This window comes from Dama dama, chromosome 9 (assembly GCF_033118175.1).
Source record: "Dama dama isolate Ldn47 chromosome 9, ASM3311817v1, whole genome shotgun sequence".
NCBI lineage: Eukaryota > Metazoa > Chordata > Mammalia > Artiodactyla > Cervidae > Dama > Dama dama.
In genome coordinates this window covers 24,366,559-24,386,277 of record NC_083689.1, presented here as the reverse complement: position 1 = coordinate 24,386,277, position 19,719 = coordinate 24,366,559, and the positions used below count along the sequence as shown (strand labels likewise).

The window sequence follows — 19,719 nt, the reverse complement described above, 5'->3', positions numbered from 1 at the left end:
AAATCTATGGTTTTTTCCAGTAGTCAATGTACAGATGCAAGAATGGAACCATAAAGAAGGCTGAGCACCAGAGAACTGATGCTTTTGAACTATGGTGCTGGAAAAGACTCTTGAGAGTCCTTTGGACAGCAAGGAGATCAATCCTAAAGGAAACCAGTCAGTCCTAAAGGAAATCAACCCTGAATATTCACTGGAAAGACTGATGCTAAAGCTGAAGCTTTAATGCTTTGGCTACCTGATGTGAAGAGTTGACTCACTGGAAAAGACCCTGATGCTGGGAAAGATTTGAGAGCAAGAGGAGAAGAGGGCAACAGAGGATGAGACGTCAATAAAAGTATTAAAAAATAAAATTATGACTGACATAGAGAATAGACATGTGGTTGCCAAGGAGGAGAGGGATGGGGGAAGGAAGGATTGGGAGTTTGGGGTGAGCAGATGCAAACTATTATATATAGGATGGATAAAAAACAAGGTCCTATTGCACAGACCAGGGAACTCTATTCAATATCCTGTGGTAAACCATAATGGAAAAGAATATGAAAAATAATATATATATATATATATATATGTATAACTGCATCACTTAGCTATACAGCAGGAATTGACACAACATTGTAAATCAACTATACTTCAACAAAATAAACTTTTTAAAAATAAAATGAGGGAGGGGGGATCGGGATTGGGAATACATGTAAATCCATGGCTGATTCATATCAATGTATGACAAAACCCACTGGAAAAAAAAAATAATAATAATAAAAAAAAAAATTCAAAGTGAAAAAAAATAAAAAAATAATAAAATGACATTTGAGGCTCAGCCCTGTTTCTGTTGGACAGCACAGCTTTGGGGAGTGGAGAATGTAGAGGAATGATTCATGTAAAACTCCACACGGTATAGAGTTAGACCTTTCCCAACAGGCACTCGAAGTTACTAAGTTGTTCTTAGCTCCTTTCCCACAAAAACAAAATACTGGGGAGAGAGCGATGAATTGGCAGAGCATAGAAGATTTTCAGGGCAGTGAAACTGTTCTCTCATGGTGGATTCATGTCAGTGTACATCTGTCTCAATGCATACAACATACAAGACCAAGAATGAACCCTCTGGTCAACTACTGACATTGGGTGATAATGACAGGCCCATGTAGGTCTATTGATTATAATGAATGTCCCACTGGTGGGGAATTTTGATGATGAGGAGGCTGTGTACAGGTGGCGGGTAGGGGCATACGGGGAAACCTCTGTTCCTTCTGCTCAGTTTTGCTGTGAACTTAAAACTGCTCTAAAAAATAAAGTTTATTAAAAAAAAAAAAAAATCGAACTTCCCTGTTAGCACAATGGATAAGAATTCACATGCCAATGCAGGGGACATGGGCTCAATCCCTGATCCGGGGAGAGCCCACATACTTCGGAGCAACTAACTCCATGCGCCACAGCTACTGAAGTCCCCACGCCTTCGCAAACAAGAGAAGCCACCACAAAGAGAAGCCTGCACATGGCAACTAGAGAGTGGTCCCCGCTCTCCGCAACTAGGCAAAGCCTGCTCACAGCAAGGAGACCCAGTACAGCCAAAAATAAATAAATAAAATTATTTATGGAAAAATATCTTCTTACTTTAGTGCAATCATAGAATCATAAAATCTTATTAGAAATAGTTTAGCCAATGGTTTCCATCAGAAGATGATTCTGCCTCCTCCCAGGGGATGCTGGGCCATGACTGGGGCATCTGTGGTCCTCGGGACTAGGTGCTCCTGTCACTGAATGGGTGGAGGCCTGCGAGGCCGCCCCTCACCCCACAGCACCCAGGACGACCCCACAGCAGATGACTTGGTCTCGCAGTCCTCAGTGCCAAGGAGGAGAGACCTTGCCTTAATCAAAACCACCATGTCAATAACAACAACAGCTCATGTTTACAGAGAACTCCCCCCGCCTCCTTCTGGAGATGATTCATTGGATCTGCACAACCTGGAAGGGGACTTCCCTGGTGGCTCAGATGGTAAAGGATCTGCCTGCAATGCAGGAGACCCGGGTTTGATCCTTGGGTTGGGAAGATCCCATGGAGGAAGAAATGGCAACCCACTCTGGTATTCTTGCCTGACAATTCCATGGACAGAGGAGCCTGGTGGGTTACAGTCCATGGGGTCACAAAGAGTCGGACAAGACCGAGCAACTAACGCTTTTTGGACACGACTGAGCAACTAACACTTATACTTTCATTTCAACCAGGAAGACAGCCAAGACAGGTGTCCTGCAGATGACAAATAACCAAGAACTTCCCTGGGGCTGCAAGGTCACCTGTGACCTCCTCTACCCCCCTGTCCCAGTGAACCTGAAAACTCCCACTTCCTCCCAGGGGCCCAGTTGGCCCCAAGTTCTCCATTTTCTGTGCAATGGTGCAAACGTTGACTTTTCCGGTGTTGAGAAAGAGGGAACGGGGTGAAGCAGGGCTGGGGGGCATTTAGCAACTAGGATCAGAGGGCCCCCAAAAAGTTGACTCTCACCTTGCAAGGGTGGCCCCTTTCTAGGTGGTATGGGGTACACTGTGTACCCCTTCCACCAAAGATAAGCACGCTTCCTAAGCCTGGTGGCTGGGAATGGGACCTGATCTGGAAATAGTGTCTCTGGCGGTACCACTGAGCTAAAGAGAGGTCACACAGAGTAGGGTGGCCCTGACCCAACAGCTGGCGTTCTCAGAAGAGGGAAATGTGGACACACATGAGGCTTAATACAGATTCTCTCCTTAACCAGTTCTACTCAGGCTATCTTGAACTTTTCAATGGGGCCTCGACGTTTGGGTCCCATGTTCATCTCTACATTGTACAATTTCAACAAGAATCCTGCTAAGTTGATGGACTGAGATTCCCACCAGTTTCTACATCTGATCACCCCCATACTTCACTGTGCTCCTCAGCTCCTCCCCCAGCTAATGTCTGCACCCGGAATCTAAGCGATCCCTTATCCAGAATTCCCCCAGTGCTTCCTCTTAGCAATCTTCCATCCCCTGACCCTCACCTGCTCCTTGGCTACTCATTGCCACTGGTCTGCACTGTATTCAGAGTGGAGCCCAGTTCTAAAATGAGGTTTCTTTTCCCCACTGCAATCATTTCTGGGTAAACTCTTGTTTTTACTGTTGTAACTACTGTCCAGGTCTGGGTTTTCTCTGACAGACACATAGGGTGAAGGCCATGTGACAACATGGGCAGAGACCAGAGTAATATGTCTGTGAGCCACCGGGCACTAGGGGTTGCTGGCAACCACCATCTTTCAGAAGGGTTTCCCTTCTCAGAGGAAAAGAGAATTGACTTTACCAGTTGGCTCAGTGGTAAAGACTCTGATTGCAATGCAGGAGACGAAGTGAGATGCGGGTTTGATCCCTGGCTCAGGAAGATCCCCTGGAGAAGGAAATGGCAACGCACTCTAGTATCCTTGCCTGGAAAATCCCATGGACAGAGGAGCCTGGCAGGCTACAGTCCAAAGGGTCTCAAAGAGTCGGACAAGACTGAGGGACTGAGCACACACATACACACACACACACCACCTTCCAGAAGCCGGAAGAGGCAAGAGAGCTCCTGATCTGGGGGCCCCAGGGGGAGCATGGCTCTGTCCACAAGGATTGCAGACTTCTGACCTTTAGGCCTGGGAAAAGAGAGATTTCTGTTGCTTCAGGCCATGTGGTCTGTGGTGCTTTGTAACGGGGGCCCCAGGAAAGTCACACAATTAGCCAAAGACAAGGTTGCTAGGGTTGGCGCATTATTTCTCAACCTCCCCCCACCCCGCCCCATCCCCCAGCAACCGCCTGTCTGTCCAGCCTGGGAGCTACATGGACTTGGCCCGATTCACCTCCTGTCTTTGATTTCTCTTGACTTTTTAGTCCACTAAATTAAGGGGTTTCTTAAGAAGGCAGGGGCCAAGGTCATGGCCTTGACAACAAAGGACAAGATGTGACCAGTGGTCACCATCACGAAGCTACCAGGCAGGCTGCAGATTCATTTGCATCCCAGATTCACCTGGCCCCTCCCCCTGGCACCTCCTCATGTCAGCACAGAGGCGCGGAAAACACAAGTACACACCCACCCACACCCATGGTTATGAAAAGCAGACTCTCAACTAATTGTCATGCAGCAAAGATGGGTCACTTTTTTGTATTTTATCATCTCCAAACAGTTAACTTTCAGAAATTCCAAAAAAGGAGAAATTTCTACAAATCAGTCTTTCTCCCTTGGCACTGCATCTGGCATGCAGGGGGCAGGGGCTGGGAGGCTGCTCCACAGGCACGATGCCCAGGAGGGCCCCCCCAGACAGGATGACCAGGCCTGCTGTCCAGAGTGCTGGGGAGGAGGAAGACTTTGCCCATGATGACTGCATCCTCACCCCAACCTGTCTCCTAGCAAACTTCTCAGCACAGACCTCTCTGGCCTCTTCCCTCGATGTCCTGGGCACAGGTGTCACCCCCACATCTCTGTGCCCTGAAAGACTGCTTCCTCTCACTGAACACCTGGGAAGGTAATGAAATACACAGCCCTGGGCCCCCAGCCCCACCACCCTCCAGGGACCCTGACTCAGAGAGCCGGGCCAGGGACAGGATGGCCCCAGGGGCCCGTCTCCACACCGCCCCCCGCACACACACAAGCGTTTCATTCACGTGGTGCTCCCGGCGCCTGGCACCCGGTCTGAAGCTTAAAATAGGCACACAACCAGCCTTTGTTGGGGAGAGGAAGGAAGGAAGGAAGGTTTCAGACAAAGGAGACAGCAAACTGCACCATCCAGGAAAGCTGAGGGCATGCGCTGGGTGGGCAGAGTGGGAGGGGCCGTTCCTGGAGTCAAAGTGAAGGTCAGCCCAAAGGTGGGGTGGGGCCGACTCCCCACATGGGGAGCAATTTGATTTTGTCGAGTGGGTGATGAGTTGATGAAGATGGCAGGGAAAATGATGAACCAATCTCAGTTTCAGACAGAAGATTCTGGTTATGGTGGGGGTGAGGGTCAACCCACCAGAGCAGGAGAGACTAGAGGCTCATCTGCCGGCTGGGATATTCTGAGCAAGAAACAGGGAAGCATTTAACTCAATGAGGGAAGAAATGCAGACAAGAGAAAGAGAAAGAGAACCAGAAGGCTCATGCCTGAACGACCCCCCACTATGGAGCTTTAGTTTGGAGGGCTGTCAAATGCTCAGGAAAGAAGCCATTGACACAGCAGACCGATTCTTCACCGCCAAAATGCAGGAGCAGCCCAGATGTCCACCAACAAGTGAACAGATAAACACATGTGTCCTTTCACACGGGAATGTCACTCAGCCATGAAAAGGAGAAGCCCTGACACTCACTATCACGTGGACAGACCCTGAGAACACGACATGCAGTGAGAGAAGCAGACACAGGACACGCAGGGTATGATTCCACTGATGAGAAATGCCCAGAACAGGCTGATCCACAGACACAGAGAGTGGGTTCTTGGTGGTCAGGGGCTAGGGAGGGGGTGGGGGTGACTGCTCATGGGGATGGAGGTCTTACTGGAGTACTGGAAGGTTCTAAGTCAGGTTTATGGAGATGGTTGCAAAACTCATAAACTTACAAAAAAACTGAAGTGTGTGCTAAACTGGCTGAGTTTTATGATGTGGCAATTGTACCTCCATTTAAGAAATAAGCAGTAAGACTTTTTCCCTTTGCAAGGTTCTCTAGGAGAACTTGCTTCCCAGGTGGCACAGTGGTAAAGAATCTGCCTGCCAATGCAAGAAACGCAGGACAAAAATGAAGAAGAGAAAAGAAAAGAAAAACAAGAAACTCAGGAGACTCAGATTTGATCCCCGGGTCGGGGAAGATCCCCTGGAGAAGGAAGTGGCAACCCATTCCAGTATTCTTGCCTAGAATATCCCATGGACAGAGGAACCTGGTGGGCTACTGTCCATGGGGTTGCAAAGAGTCAGACACGTCCGCACCCACCAGGAGAACTAGTACTTTTCCTAGAAGAGTCTCAGAGCGGCCCACCAGCCCCCCTGCCTGCCAGCTAGTGGGACAAGAAGCAACGTCACAGGATGGAAGAGGAGATGGCGGGAACTGAGCGGCTGGGACAAGTCACCCACCTTTCTTCTAGACCCTGAAGAGAGAAAGAGAGGCCATGCCCAAGGACAGCATGAGAGAGAAGTGGTGAAAAGTGAGGTCCAGAGCTACTGAAGTGAGCATTGAACATGGTGAACCTTGACATCATCAAGGACAGAAGACTGAAGAAGACAAACCTTCCCAGAACAAAGACACAGCTCGGCTGATCATCCTTGGGCTGTGAAGACACAGCCACCTGTAGGGGAGCAATGGAAAGAGAAGTTCGTGTCCACACCCTGCAATCACACAACTGTCCTGGGAACCATCCCGTCTAGAAAGCTCCAGGAAGTTCCAAAGTCATGGAGACCAGGCCCAACCATGCTTCTCTAAGAAACTACAAAGGAGTTTCAAGAATTTAATTGCCCAGGACTTCCCTGGAGGTCCAGTGGTTAAGACTCTGAGCTTCCACTGCAGGGGATATGGGTTCAACCCCTGGTTGGGGAACTAAGATCCCGCACGACCCATGGCACAGCCCCCCGACAAAAAATAACACACACACAAATGCCCCAGAAAATACTATTTTAAAGATAATTATTTATTACCAAATGCAAATGAGAAAACTTGTAATGACACCTTGAAGGGAAGAAGGTGCTTTTTACACTACTACAGGGTATACCAAAAAAAAAAATGCCTCCATTCAGTAAGCGAAAAGCTTACTGTGTTAGGGTAATTCATATTCAGTTGTCTTTCCCTTCAAACTATAGGGCCCTGGCCTTTATGAAACATGGAGCAGAAAGCAAAGGCACTGATTACAATCATTTTCAGTAAAAGACCAAGAACCATCTGAAGAACTCAAGCTTCTGAGGAAGACGCCTGTACTCAGTTACAACCAAGGAAAACAATCACAAATGTTGGCTTCTTTCAGTGCTGGCAGCTGACCAGTTAATCCCATACTCAAAACCAGGAGAAGTGTTCGAAAGCCACATGAAAGACCCACCTAGAAAGAATTTAGCATTTCTAAATTTTTCTAAAAGTGGTGTGATTTTTGTTTTTCTCCTCTCAAAAGAACACAAGATGACATAAAAACCAACCCAAATCTGAATGGCCATACTTCCCAAGGGTGAAAGGCGAGATGAGATATTTAAAGGAGAAAATAACTTAGTTTTGTTTCCAACAGGGAGTTTCCACCAGGGGTGATTCTGCCCCCTGGGGACAGAGGGCAATATCTGGGGATATCTGTCATTGTCACACTGGTGGGGAGGTGCTCCTAGCATTGAGCGGATGGGGTCAAGGATGCTGCTCCTCACTCCACAGGGCCCAGGATGGCCCCCCACAAAGGATGACCTGGCATTAAGGCCAGCAGTGCACTGTTTATGAGCACTGACAAGCGGAAAGACCTTGGCCCATCACAGAGAGTCAACTTATAAATCTCGTATATTTATTTTTATTAGTTTATTTTTTGGCCACAGTGTGCAGCATGTGGGATCTTAATTCCTCAACCAGGAGTTGAACTCACGCCCCCTGCATTGGAAGGCAGAGTGGGAAGTCCCATGTAAAGCTCATGTATTTAAAGAGCATATAAAAAACAAACAAACAAACAAAAATAATAATAATAATAAAGAGCATATAATTGTGGCCCAGTGGCCCCCTTCATGGCACACATTCGAATGGTCCCTGTGGGGTACACTTCATCAGAACGACCCAAGAAGCTTTCTCTTAAGTAGATGTGCTTGTTCCTTGATAAAGCTTCAGAATCCAGGCAGATCCAGGTAGACTTGTCCTTTGTCACTGTTGTTTTCCCCTCATTTTTAATAATGTGAAGAAAAAATTTTTTTTGCAGATTCTTTTTTTAAAACTCCTAAAGGGATTCTAATGTGCACCCCAAGATTGAGGGACTGAAATCAAGCTCCAAGTGATTTCTTCTCTCTCCTCCCTGACAACCCAGTAATTCTACCCACCCACCTTCCTCCCCCCCAATAAACCTTAATTTAGAACATTATTATCAACACGCACGTATCCTCGCCATGTGCCAGGAGTGTGCGAGGTACACGCATCTCCTCGTTTCACCCTCGCAGCGATCCTGTGAGGTACCTGCTCCAGTTTTATTACTCCCATTTTACAGAGGAATAAACTAAACCCCCAGAGGTGACACAGCCAAGAGAGCAGTCAGAGGGAACAGGAGAAGGCAGGCCCACCTATCAGAGCCCACTCCACTCTCAACCTGTGCAAGACCATAGCCTGCAACTGAGCAAGTCTGAGACCTTGGCATTTGCCTCGCTGACATCCAGCAATGGTGAAGACTCTTTGCTGCTCATCACACCTGTCTTCTCCCACCCATATTCCAGCCCTGAGCAACCCCCACTTCACAGGGAAAATCAAGTGCCACCCACTTCCCTCAATATCATTGTCCCCAAAACTTCTACCTTGATTCCTGACTCTGACTCCCCAAATTCCTGAAAAATTCAGCCACCAACACAAGCCTTTCCACTTCCCCTCTGTGCCCTGCACACCAGAAACAAACCTCAAACAGTGTGACCAGCATCCATTGTCTGCAGCTCAGTGAGTTACCAAGGGGTCTCTGCCTACACCAGATGATTAGTCAAAGTGGGGTGCAACTCCCTTCTACTATCCTCATTACTGACTTCAAACCTAGACCCCTCCATTTCCTCCTGAATAGTCAACCTCTTGCAAAACACCTGGCGGGGGCGGGGGTGGGAAGGTGGTCTCCCAGCCTCTAGCCCACCTCTCTCCACTCTCCTCTCTCTCTCCTCCTTCACAGACACTCTGTTTCTCCCAACAGCCATCGATGCCTTCTGAAAGAAGCCTGACCCCCCCCCCACTTCTCTCAGTTCCCCCGAAGTCTGCTCTCTGACCCTGTGCCAGCTCACCCTGACCCCAAGTTCCTCCACCATCACCAACTCCATCGCTGTCCACTCCCCTGCTACCCTGGATCCTCAGCTCTAGCCCAATCCCCAACTCCAATGACAGAGCCCCAGCCCAGCTCAGATCCCCAGCCTCCTTTCAGTGGACCCCGACCCCCAACTCCAATCCAAATTCCCAGCCTCAGTCTCTTCTTCCTCAAGGGACTCCAACCCTCAACTCCATCAGCAGCCCCCTCCCCAGCTAACCTTCAACCCCCAGCTCCAGACCCCAACTCTAACTCAATCCAGGGCCCAGCCCATCTTCAGGAAACCCGGCCCCCAACTCCAGCTCGGATTCCCAGACTCTCCTCACAGACCCCGACTTTCAACTACAGTCCGGATTCCTAGACCCTCCTCGCAAACCCCGACTTTCAACTACAGCCCGGATTCCCAGACCCTCCCCACAGACCCTGACCCCCAACTCTAACCCGGATCCCCAGTGCCTCCTCACAGACCCGGACAGCCAACTCCAGCTCGGGTCCCCGGTGTCTCCTCACAGACCCCGATCCCCAACTCCAGCCCATATCCCTGGTCCTTCCTCACAGACCCCGACCCCCAACTCCAGCCCGGATTCCCGGTGTCTCCTCACAGACCCGACCCTCAGCTCCCGCCCAGAATCCTGGGCGCCTCCTCACAGACCCAGACCCCCAACTCCGTCCCGAGCCAAATCGGAGCCGTTCCAGGAGGGCTCCCCCACCCGCAGCCGCCCAGGCCTCCCCTCCGCCCCAGCCGCGCCCTGCCCAGGGGGCTTGAGGCGGGGGTGGCAGACCCAGGCCCGAATAGCGGCGGCAAGCGCCCTTACCTGCGCTAGGGCCACCACGGCCGCCTCAGCCCCGCCGCACAGCCGAACCCACCGCGGGCAGGCGAGCACCCGCTCCCCTCTGCGGGGGCAGGGCCAGCGGGCGGGGGGCGGGCACTGGAGGCTGCCGCGGCCAATCGAGAGCCCCGGCGAAAGGAGCTTGGGCTGGGGGCGGGGCGCAGAGCAGGCAGCGGGGTAGGGTGCGCCTGGGAGAGAGGGCGGGGTGTGGGGTGCGGGCGGGGCCAGGAGGCGGAGCGCTGAGTGGCATCGCGGATGGCCACCCGCAAGGGAAGAATGCGCGGGGGGCGGGGCTATGCTAATATGCAAATAGGTACGTTGTGGTGGACCGCTCCGCGAGGGTCCAGCTGAATTTCAGAGGTGACTTGGTGACTGACGTAAAGGAGGCGCGAGGCGATTTGCCAGTTCAAATCCCGGGTAAGATAGAGGGTTCAAATCCGTATCCTAGCTCACTTGGGGGTAGTAACGTCCCCTTCCGATCTGTCGCTTGACCTCTGTACAATGATAATAACTGCTTCCTCTCCTTGAATGGTCCGCATAAAGCTAGGAAGAGAAACGATATTATCCCCGTTTTACAGAGGTGGAAAATGAGTCTCAGAGAGGTCAAACTCAAGGTCATTCGCCCAACCCTGTCCAGGGTTTCATAATATCCTGAGTCTTGATTGTAAAATGCAGATTTACGGGCCCTCACCCAGATGGAATGAACCAGAACCCTGAAGGCAACTGGACCCCTGGAGTGTGCATTGTTGACATGCTCCCCTGGTGATGTTGGGAAGCATTTGGTGTGTCTCTAAAAGTATACAGCAGTCATGGAGAGGAGAGTTTCTCATACGGGAGGATGAAGCCATTGTACTGTGGGACATCAGGAACTTTGTGCAACACTGTTACTCTCTGATCTGAACTGCTGGCCTACCAGCTGGGCCCCCCAGGGCTGCTGTCATCCCCGCAGGAATCTCCCTGCTCACTCCCCGCAGTGCACAGACAGAACCAGAGATCTGGGGACTGCATCTTCCTCCCCAGCTCCATCCCTCAGGAGAAATTACTGTCTGAACAAGGGTGGCCAACTGGTGGCCCCGAGGCAAGATGTGGCCTCCAAATCCTGTAAAAATTCTAAATTTGTTGCCAAAATTGAAAAACTAGGATGTTTCATGAAAAGAAATTCAGATTTCCAGGAGCTCTTGAAAAATTAGGTCTGGCAGTTCCTTCAGATGTCAGGTAAAGGGACTGATTGCCAGTGGCCCCAAAGACAGATTCAGGCAGGGCTGGGGCAAGGGAAGTGAGACACTTTTCTCAAATCCAGAACCTAAAGGGGTGTCCCCAAACATTCACCATCAAGATAAATACTATTATATAATATTTATAATGTCTTTTTTTAAATTTTTGGCCACAGGGTGTGCAGCTTGTGGGATCTTAGTTCCCCTATCAGGGATCAAACCTGCACCCCTTGCATTGGAAGCTCAGAGTCTTAAACACTGGACTGGCAGGGAATTCCCCATAAATGTCATATTTTAAAAATTAAAAATAGATGTAGAAATAATCCATGGTGAACAAAATAACTACAGTTTTAAAGAAAGACAAGATTTGATTCTGTGTTTGTGCACACCAGCTCCCTTGCTACCCTCTAGCCCCAGCCCTGTCAGATCCTATCTTTATTTCAAATAGTGATGTTTTGCTCATCATGGATTCCTTTGCATTAAATATTGCATTAAAATATATATATCTAGATGACTTGAGTATTTTTTTTCCCTCACCCGTGGAGAGAGCTTCATTCTCCTCACCCTGGGGCACCGTGGGGACATTTCATTGCTTTTCCTTCTAGCCCCAGCCCCACTTGTCAATTGGCAAACTTGGGAACTTGCTTGGTAGTTCAGTGGCTAAGACTCTGAGCTGCCAGTGCCAGGGGCCTGGGTTTGAGCTAGACCCCACATGCCTCAACTAAAGATCCCATGTGCCACAACAAAGACCCAGTGTAGTCAAATAAATAAAGTTTTAAAAAAATAAATTTGCAAATTCTGTCCTGAGCCATCTAGCAGATGGGAAAGCTGAGGCCCTGCAGGTTTTCCCCCCACATAATATGGGGATCATCATGCCTGCCAGAGCCCCTTCACTGACTGCAGTCAGTACTTGGTCCAGCAGGGCCTGTGAGATCTCCAGAGGGGACCACAGAGGAGAAGCACTGAAATGTCCCCACGGTGCCCCAGAGTCCTTGTTCACAGCAGTCCAAGCTCTTCCCACAGCCCCCTCCCTCAGCTCTGCCCCACACCTCCCCATCCTTCTGGTCCCTCATCCTTTCCAGGTGGCGAGCTGACTTCCCCACCCCCAAAGAAGGCGCACTGGTGGGGAATGTGGAATCCACGACTTTATTGCAGGAAGACTATTTCTAGAGTGAATGCTACACAGACCCCCACAACGGGGGGCAGGGGGACACCCACATGCGAGGGGGCCAAGGGGCAGGGGCAGGGTCACAGCAAGCATGGCCTGGCACGGTCCCCAGAACCCCTCTGTCCCCCAGGGTCGGGGCAGGGCCTGGAGCAGGAGAGGCCTGGAGGCGGGCAGGGCCCCAGGGAGATTGTGCTATCAGGGTGTGTCCCTGAGAAAGGGCCGCAGGCCCCCGCCCAGCCCTACTTTCTCTGGCACCTTCAAGTGGGAGGGGTCAACACCAGTTGCTGTGGGCCCTGGACCCACCACAGGCCAGGGGAGATCAGCTATACCCAGATAGGATGTTACCTGTTCTTCCATGGGCCTGTCCACATGCCGGGCAGTGACACACATGTGCATATGCACACACACACAGTGTACCCAGTAAATACTTGTGGAATGAACAGCCGCACAGACGCAAGGGCAAAAAACACACTGCCACCAAGATGGACACAAACAGTCCTTCTCACCCACATACAGTCCACGTGGTCACATGACAACAGCTACAGGGCCTCTCTTTCACATGTGCGCATGCACACACACACACACACACACAGCTTCCTTACACTTCATGACACCAGCGCTGCTAAATGGCTCCAGGGAGAGGCCCAGGAAACAGGCAGCTGAGATCCTCCGTCCCAAGACCACAGGCAACTGAATGCTGCCATGAGCACATGAGCTGGGATATGGGTCCATCCCTGATCATGCCTTCAGATGAGGCCACAAATGCATGCTGTTGCAAGTTGCTGAGTTTGTGGTCATGTGTTCCCTAGCAACAACTGACGGATACAGATGTTAGGCTGAGAGACACCTTACTACAGAGTGAAACAGGTGTGGTATTCCTCAGTCAGGACAAAAAGGTTTACCAATGCTTTCTGCTATTAATAAACCACATCACCCACACCCAAAAATGCAGGTCACCCGTCACAAGTGTCCAGTCCTGTTGGTAACCACATGACCCACATCTCCATACACCCTACACTGTGATCACACTGCATACTGTCACACACACAGGAGCCCCCCCCCTTACATGCTTAGACATAAGCCATCCGCCCAGCATACCGAGGTGCCCTGTTTATCATCCCATGGGATCCCCCCACCCCACTCTAGGCCTACAGGTCACCTTCACACTGGCCGACACAGCCTCACCAGGTCCCATGAGTGTGGTGTCATCTAGACACTTACAAAAACATAATCTCAGGGTGGCAGGCACACCCGGACTCCGGGACACACACCTTCCTGGGCAGCCCCCATGGCCTAGTAGATGGAGGCAACAGGTTGGGCAGAGCTCCGTCTCCAGCCCCACGGACCCTGCTAGCGCTGGGTCCGGATGCCTGCCTCTGACAGGGTCCAGCTCCCCCTCCCCAACTCCCTGCCCAAGGCTCAGTGGTGACAAGCTGTGTCACTCTCTGTCCATGGGCTGTGTCCAGGATGGCCCTCCACATTCATCCCAGACAGTCTCCTGGAGTTGTGCTGTGGCCATTGGCCGGTTCTGGGCCTCCTCTGCCTGCACCCCAGGCCCAGGCCAGGTGTGGAGTGGGATTCCGGGCTGGTGGGGCACTGCTGAGGGCCCTGTTTGGTTATTGCCTGGCAGCCTGAGACCCAGCCCGCAAAGCCCCCCACCAAGCTGTGGGGATGGGAGCGAGAGGAGTAGTCTGGGACCTGGGTTGGGGGGGCCCAGGTCAGAGGTCATGAGGGATGGAAGGGGGAGGGGAGTGTATATTAAACACCAAATAGGAGAAAACAAAATCTGAGGTCCATGTGCATTTCAACTCCCTCCTCCCCAGCAAGGTCACAGTGATCTAATGGGGGGACCCAAGGGGAAGGGGCAGAAGTGGCAGACATGGAGATGGGGAAAAAAACCGGCGTCCTCAGTCCAGATGGGGACAAACAGCTTCCCCCCCGCCGCCTGTTTTCCCACGTGCAGATCATGGGGGCCACCTCCAGCACTCGCCTTCTGGGGATACAGACAGGATGGGGGGTCGGGGCAAAGAGGGAGGGAACCGCAGAGTGATGCAACAGAGCTGGGCTGCCACAAGCCCAGATCTGCCACAGGTTCGGCAAGGCCTCAGTTTCCCCGCCGGAGATGGTGGATGAAGGGAGAGAAGTGGAAGAAATGGGAGAGAGGCCAGGAGAGGAGGAGAAAGGGAGGAGGAAGAGGGCGCAGGACTTGGGGAGAGGCCTGTGCCTGGGACAAAGGGGTGCCAGCGGCGGTGGCGGGCTCTCTGGGCTCACATGAGGATGCATTTGCCCTTGATGCGGTCTGTCCTCTTCTGTTTGCTGGAGCGCTTGCCGTCGATGTTCAGGCTCATGTTCCGGCGTGTCTCCAGCGTGAGTAGCTCCTGGAATAGCTCCTTGACGTTGTAGTTCATCTTGGCTGAAGTTTCCATGAAGGCGCACTTCCACTCCTGGGCCACAGCCTGGGCCTCGCGGGTGTCTACCTCCCGCTGGGTCTCGTCGCACTTGTTGCCCACCAGCATGACGGGGATGTCCTCCACGCTGCCCTTGATCTGCACGATGAGCTTGTAGATGGGGCCCAACTCCTCCAGCGACTGCTTGCTGGTGACCGAGAAGACCAAGATGAAGGCATGGCCCTTGGAGATGGACAGCCGCTGCATGGCCGGAAACTGGTGACTGCCTGTGGTGTCAGTGATCTGCAGCGTGCACACACTCTTGTCGCAGCTGATGACCTGCCGGTAGGTGTCCTCAATGGTGGGGATGTAGGTGTCCCGGAACGTGCCTTTGACGAAGCGCAGCACCAGCGAGCTCTTGCCCACGCCGCCCGCCCCGAACACCACCACTCGGTAGTCGTTGCTCTGTTCAGGCATCTTCCACGCGGGGGTGGGGGGCGGGGCCGGGAGAGCTCGCAGCTGTGGCTGCTAGAACCCCAGACCGACCCTGCACAGAGAGGAGTGTCAGATGCAAAAGGCCCACCCAGGTCAGGAGGGAGTGGGAAGGGTGGGCTTCTCGGAGGAGGCAGCATTTCTCCTGCCTCCCTGTTGATCTGGTTGACTTTGCCATTCAGAGCCGCACCCTCTGCCTGTCTGCTTTCCCTCAATGAAATCTGGGGCTTGAGCTTCTTTCAGGGTGTGGAAAGACTTGACTGGAAGGAGCGTGGAGATGCTGGCATGGGGTGCACACCCACAGCTTCCTCCACCTGTGCGCTCCCCAGCCCCCAGGAGGCACTGGCTTTTCCCTGGGTCTGTGACTGGGGCAAGCTGCCTTGCCACCCTGAGTCTGTTTTCTCCTCTGCAAAACAGGTGAAGTGATGCCTGTCTCCAGCCATCACAGGCTCTCTGCTCTCCCTCAAGCCCATGGGAGCTGCATGGTGGGGTATCTTTAAAATGCAAATGGCAGGGCCTCAGCCTTGGAAGCAGTGAATCCTTTGGTCCAGGGCCACAGTCCTGGGAACTTGCATTTTAAAGCTGCTCTGCTTCCCACATCCCCTAAGTGTGATCCTGGTGTGAGAGGTCCAAAAATTTGCAAATCATAAAGCTGGTTTTCCAGGTTGTAGATGAGAAAACTGAACTAGGCTTAGAGAAAGCCCCACTTCCTAAACTCCAAACCCAGACTACAGTCTGGCCTGCCACTCACGTCTGATGTGTCTGTAGGAACAGAACTCTCTGCGAGGGAGTCCTCTCATCCTCTGTCCCCTCCTCTGTGCTCAGAGAGGTCCAGTGACCTTGGGAGGTCACACAGCACAGCAATTCCTAAAATGATGACGGTGGGGGAAAAACTGTGGCCTGGGGGTGAAAAGGCAGGAATCCTGTCTCCAGCATCTGCATCCTTATCTATAGAAACAGCAGAGACCCCTTCCCTGCCTCCTCTCAGCCATCTCTGAGGATCCATCAGCATGGAGGGGTGTTTCTACAATGAGATAGAGAAGACATGGGAAGATTGCCCCCCTGGCCATGCTACTGACCTCAGGTATTGGGGGTGGGGGGGGGCATGTGGTATGCAAGACCCAACGACATGGACCTGGCAATGAAAACCCCAGTAAGTAAATTGATGTCCCCGAGCCTCAGTGTTCCCATCTGTGAAATGTGAGCAGTTGCAGTGCCCATTCCATGAAGGTGCTGGGACAAAGAGTGCCAGATGCTGGAGAAAGCCCTTGGCCGGGTGCCTGGCACACAAGAGCCCTCAGTAAAGATGGACAGACATGATTCTCCATCTCAAGGACCCAGGGTGTAAAGCACCTGGCTGGTGGCAGGTTTGGAAGGCACACTCTCAGTGATCAAAAGTACTAGGTTTGTCAGAAAAAGACAGACTGTGAAGCTAACGGCTGACACAGACCTCACAAATGACGTGCCCGGCAAACTTGTAGGAGCTTTAGCAGCTCTAACTCGTGGGGGACTGTTAGGCATCTTGGTGAAATGCATAGCATTGGTGGGCAGTGGCTGGTGGGGCTGGCAGCCTGCTCTGCAGTTACTGCCCTCTCCTGGGTGAGCACCCCAAGAAGTGGGCTCAGCACTTGGCAGCCAGGCACCGCCCAGACTGGTTGAGGGACCTGGGGTGGCTGGTAACCATTGATTAGGCTGACCCGACCCAGCCCTTGCCTTGAGCTGAGTGCAGACCCCCCAGCAGGCTTCCAGGCATGTCCACGGGGGTGTCCTCCAGGAGGGATCCATGGGGGCCTGGGATCTCTGACCGGGAGCCCTGTTCCATAACCCCCAAACCCATGCCAGGAGCCTCCCTGGGTGCCATTTGAATCCCACCCTCACCTCCCCTGGGCTGGGGTGGGGGGAGGAGGGGGCCATGGGCACCGAGGCTCCAGAGGGGGCGGCACAGGCTCAAGGTCACAACAGAGAAGTGGCCGAGCAGAGCAGGGTTTGAACTGGCCCTGGTTGGCTGCAAGGCCTGGGGTCCTTCCCCTGTGCAAGGCAGCCCACCTTGAGACTCCTAGGCCAGACGAAACTGCCCAGTCCTGGGCCTCGGAGTCCAGCGAGGAAGGTTGGAGCGACCTTAGGTGCAAGAAAACAGGCCCAGCTCAGGGGAGGGCCTGGGGGCAGGGGCTGGCTGCCCCAAGGGGGTCTGACTTAGGGACTACCTGACCAATGAGGGGTTTGATGACAGAGGGCCTGCTCTAGAGGGGCCTGTCGGGGGAGGTCAGCCCAGGGGCTCCCCTTGGCCCACGGAGGATCTAAGTGATGGGGGAGGGGGTTTCCACCGGAGGAGGGGCTCCTGGATGAGGGGCTTGGCTTGAAGAGGGAGCGGAAGGGCTGAATGGGTGTGTGGTCGGGAAAGACCAGCTCGGGGCGCACCTGACTCCTCCTGGAGAGGCCCTGACGGCGGGGCCGAGGAGGGGCTGAGGTGGGCCGGAGGGGCTGGCTTGGTCGAAGGGCTCCCGGTCAGTACCGTGGGGGAGGGGTGATGCCAAAAGGGAGCTGTCCAAGGTGGGCACGCGGAAGGAGGCCCAGCCAGGGCCCGGCCGGACTGAGGAGGGGGTTCCGGTGGAGGGCTCGGCGGGGAGGAGGGCCCAGCCCCGCGGCCGCGGAGGGTGGGGCTCAGACAAAGGAGGGGCGCGCGGGGAGAGGACCTGCGGGCCTCGCGGGGTGATGCAGAGGGCCCTGGCGCCCCCCGCCCCCCGCCCTGGCCACCTACCTGGGCGCTCGTCCCTGCAGCGCCGCCGCGGCTGCTGCTGACCGGCTCCGTGTCCGCTTGGGCGCCGCCGCCCCGCGCACGCCTGCCGCCGCCCGCCCGAGCTGCCTTCGCCGCCGCCGCGCCCGCGCCCGCGCCCGTCCCCGCCCGTCCCCGCCCGCCGCCGGGCGCCGCGCTCCGCCCCTCCCCCGGGACCCGCGCCCCGGGCCAAGGTCACCGCCGCCCCGCGCCCGGCCGCGCGCGCACAGTCCCTCCCGGGCCTCGCTCAGACCCCCGCCCCTACATCGCCGCCTGGCAAACACACAGTGCTGCCAGGGACGCAATGGGGGTGGGGTCGGCTTCTCCGGGATGAAGCTGTAGCACCCCAGGGTCACCCTGCAGCCAGCAGCTGGGCCAAATGAGGGGCACCCAGGAGCAAAGAGAAGGGGCCCGCTGGCAGAACTGTAGATAAGGGTACTGAGGGACAGAATGGCAACCCCTTGGGCTGGTCCAGGGGGTGGGAGGTGTCCAGCTCAGGGGCAAGGGAAGGAATGTGCATTGATGGAATGAATAAATAATCAATAAACAGATGTGTGAGAAGGCAGAGGTGGCCCAAGAAGGCTCGGGACAATGCGGGTGTTCAGGAGACTAGTCCTCCTAGGAGGCTTTTTCCTGGCAGGTGTGGGACTTGGTCTGGGTTGATGGCGGTAAGGGCAGGTCACTGAGACAGAGATGGCAATTGGGCCTTTGAGGTGGGGGGGTGCTTCTAAAGGTAGAGGGGTGAACAAAGGGAGCCAAGGAGGCTGGATTTGCAGTTTTCTGGTAGGAAAATGTCCTCTGTCTCAAAGCAGAGCTGTCTCTGAGAGTAGATGTTTGCCTTTGGGAAGCATCTGTGTGTCTGACGTCCATGTGTCCACGTTTAAGCTAGCAGGATGCCATCACCCCTTCCTCCTGTGGACTCTGGGGGTGGACTTTCAGAGCAGGCCAGGCTTTGGGGCACAGGCAGGGGTGTCTTTGAGCTCACCCCAGGGCCCACGCCTCTTAGAGGCAGGTACGCCCAGATTGGATGAGGAGGCGGACATTAGGGTCCCACAAGGAGGTGCCTTCTGGGGTCAGAGTGGTCACAGGGTGAAAGAGGCTCTTCATAAGGTGGTGAGTGCCCCATCATGAGATGTGTGAGCAGATGGTCAGCTGGAACCCAAGGGCCCCTCTGGCTCCAGATTCTTGCTGACCCATCATGTCTGTGGCTCCAGCTGAGCCAGACTCTTCCTGCTCCCTTGGAGATGTGGGCATGATCCCCAAGACCACCTGGTTCCCCCAGAGTCTGGACCCCTGAGGTCTGCCCTGCTTTGGGGTGTGAACAGCCCCATTTCTCCCTGATTCTACCCCTCCGCTGCATTTCCCGACCTCTCACGCCTGGACCATCCACCTCCCTCCTGGCCTCCCTGGACCGCCCCCTTCAGCCCTCCTCAAGCTCCCCTCCTATTCCCCTTCCAACCGTGGCTGCCTAGAGCTGTTCCCTGGGCACACCTCCCTCTTGTCGTGTCCTAGGCCCCGTGGGGTACCACAGAGGGTGGCCTGGTCCCAGGCTGGCATCTCCAAGTGCTCTCAGCCAGCGATGGAGACAGCCCCATGTGCAGACAGATCCTACACTCTGGTCTGGATCTCTGTGTCCCAGCCCAGCATGCCTCTGAGCCTTAGTCTCCCCATCTGTGAATGAAGGTCACCATTGTGTTCCTTGTCAGGGTTGCTGGGAGCGATTGGGCCTGACGTCCACCTCGGTGGGGCTGCTAGGCACCTGCGTGCTCAGAGATGACAGCCGCAGCTCTCTCCCCTTCTGACTGCCTGCCTGCTTCCATCTCCTGAGTGACCAACGGTGCTGGTCTGGGCTTCGGGCCTTGAGCCAGCCCTCTGGCTGCTCAGGGTGCCAGCCCAGGCAGGGGCAGGCTGACTCATG

At 53.9% G+C, this 19,719-nt stretch overlaps 2 protein-coding genes across 5 annotated transcripts in view; both read right to left on the bottom strand.

Moving 5' to 3' along the window:
* GNG7 (G protein subunit gamma 7) overlaps nt 1-9,844 on the bottom strand; it is a 137,562-nt gene extending 127,718 nt beyond the window's left edge. For all 3 annotated transcript variants that reach the window (XM_061150742.1, XM_061150741.1, XM_061150743.1), the window contains exon 1: nt 9,753-9,844. The gene's annotated coding sequence lies outside the window, so the exon portion shown is untranslated. The remainder of the gene's footprint in view (nt 1-9,752) is intronic.
* Nucleotides 9,845-13,319: 3,475 nt separating this feature from the next.
* DIRAS1 (DIRAS family GTPase 1) lies at nt 13,320-17,875 on the bottom strand. Of its 2 annotated transcripts, XM_061149316.1 has the most exons (3): nt 17,787-17,875; nt 17,075-17,146; nt 13,320-15,083 (listed from the first exon to the last, which is right to left on the bottom strand). In XM_061149316.1, the coding sequence occupies exon 3, from the start codon at nt 15,011-15,013 to the stop codon at nt 14,417-14,419; it is 597 nt and encodes a 198-aa protein (XP_061005299.1). In that variant the 5' UTR covers nt 15,014-15,083; nt 17,075-17,146; nt 17,787-17,875; the 3' UTR covers nt 13,320-14,416. The 2 variants fall into 2 exon arrangements, with proteins under 2 accessions (XP_061005299.1, XP_061005301.1); XM_061149318.1 differs by lacking the exon at nt 17,075-17,146 and having other exon boundaries at nt 17,787-17,835.
* Between the last annotated feature and the right edge of the window lie 1,844 nt (nt 17,876-19,719).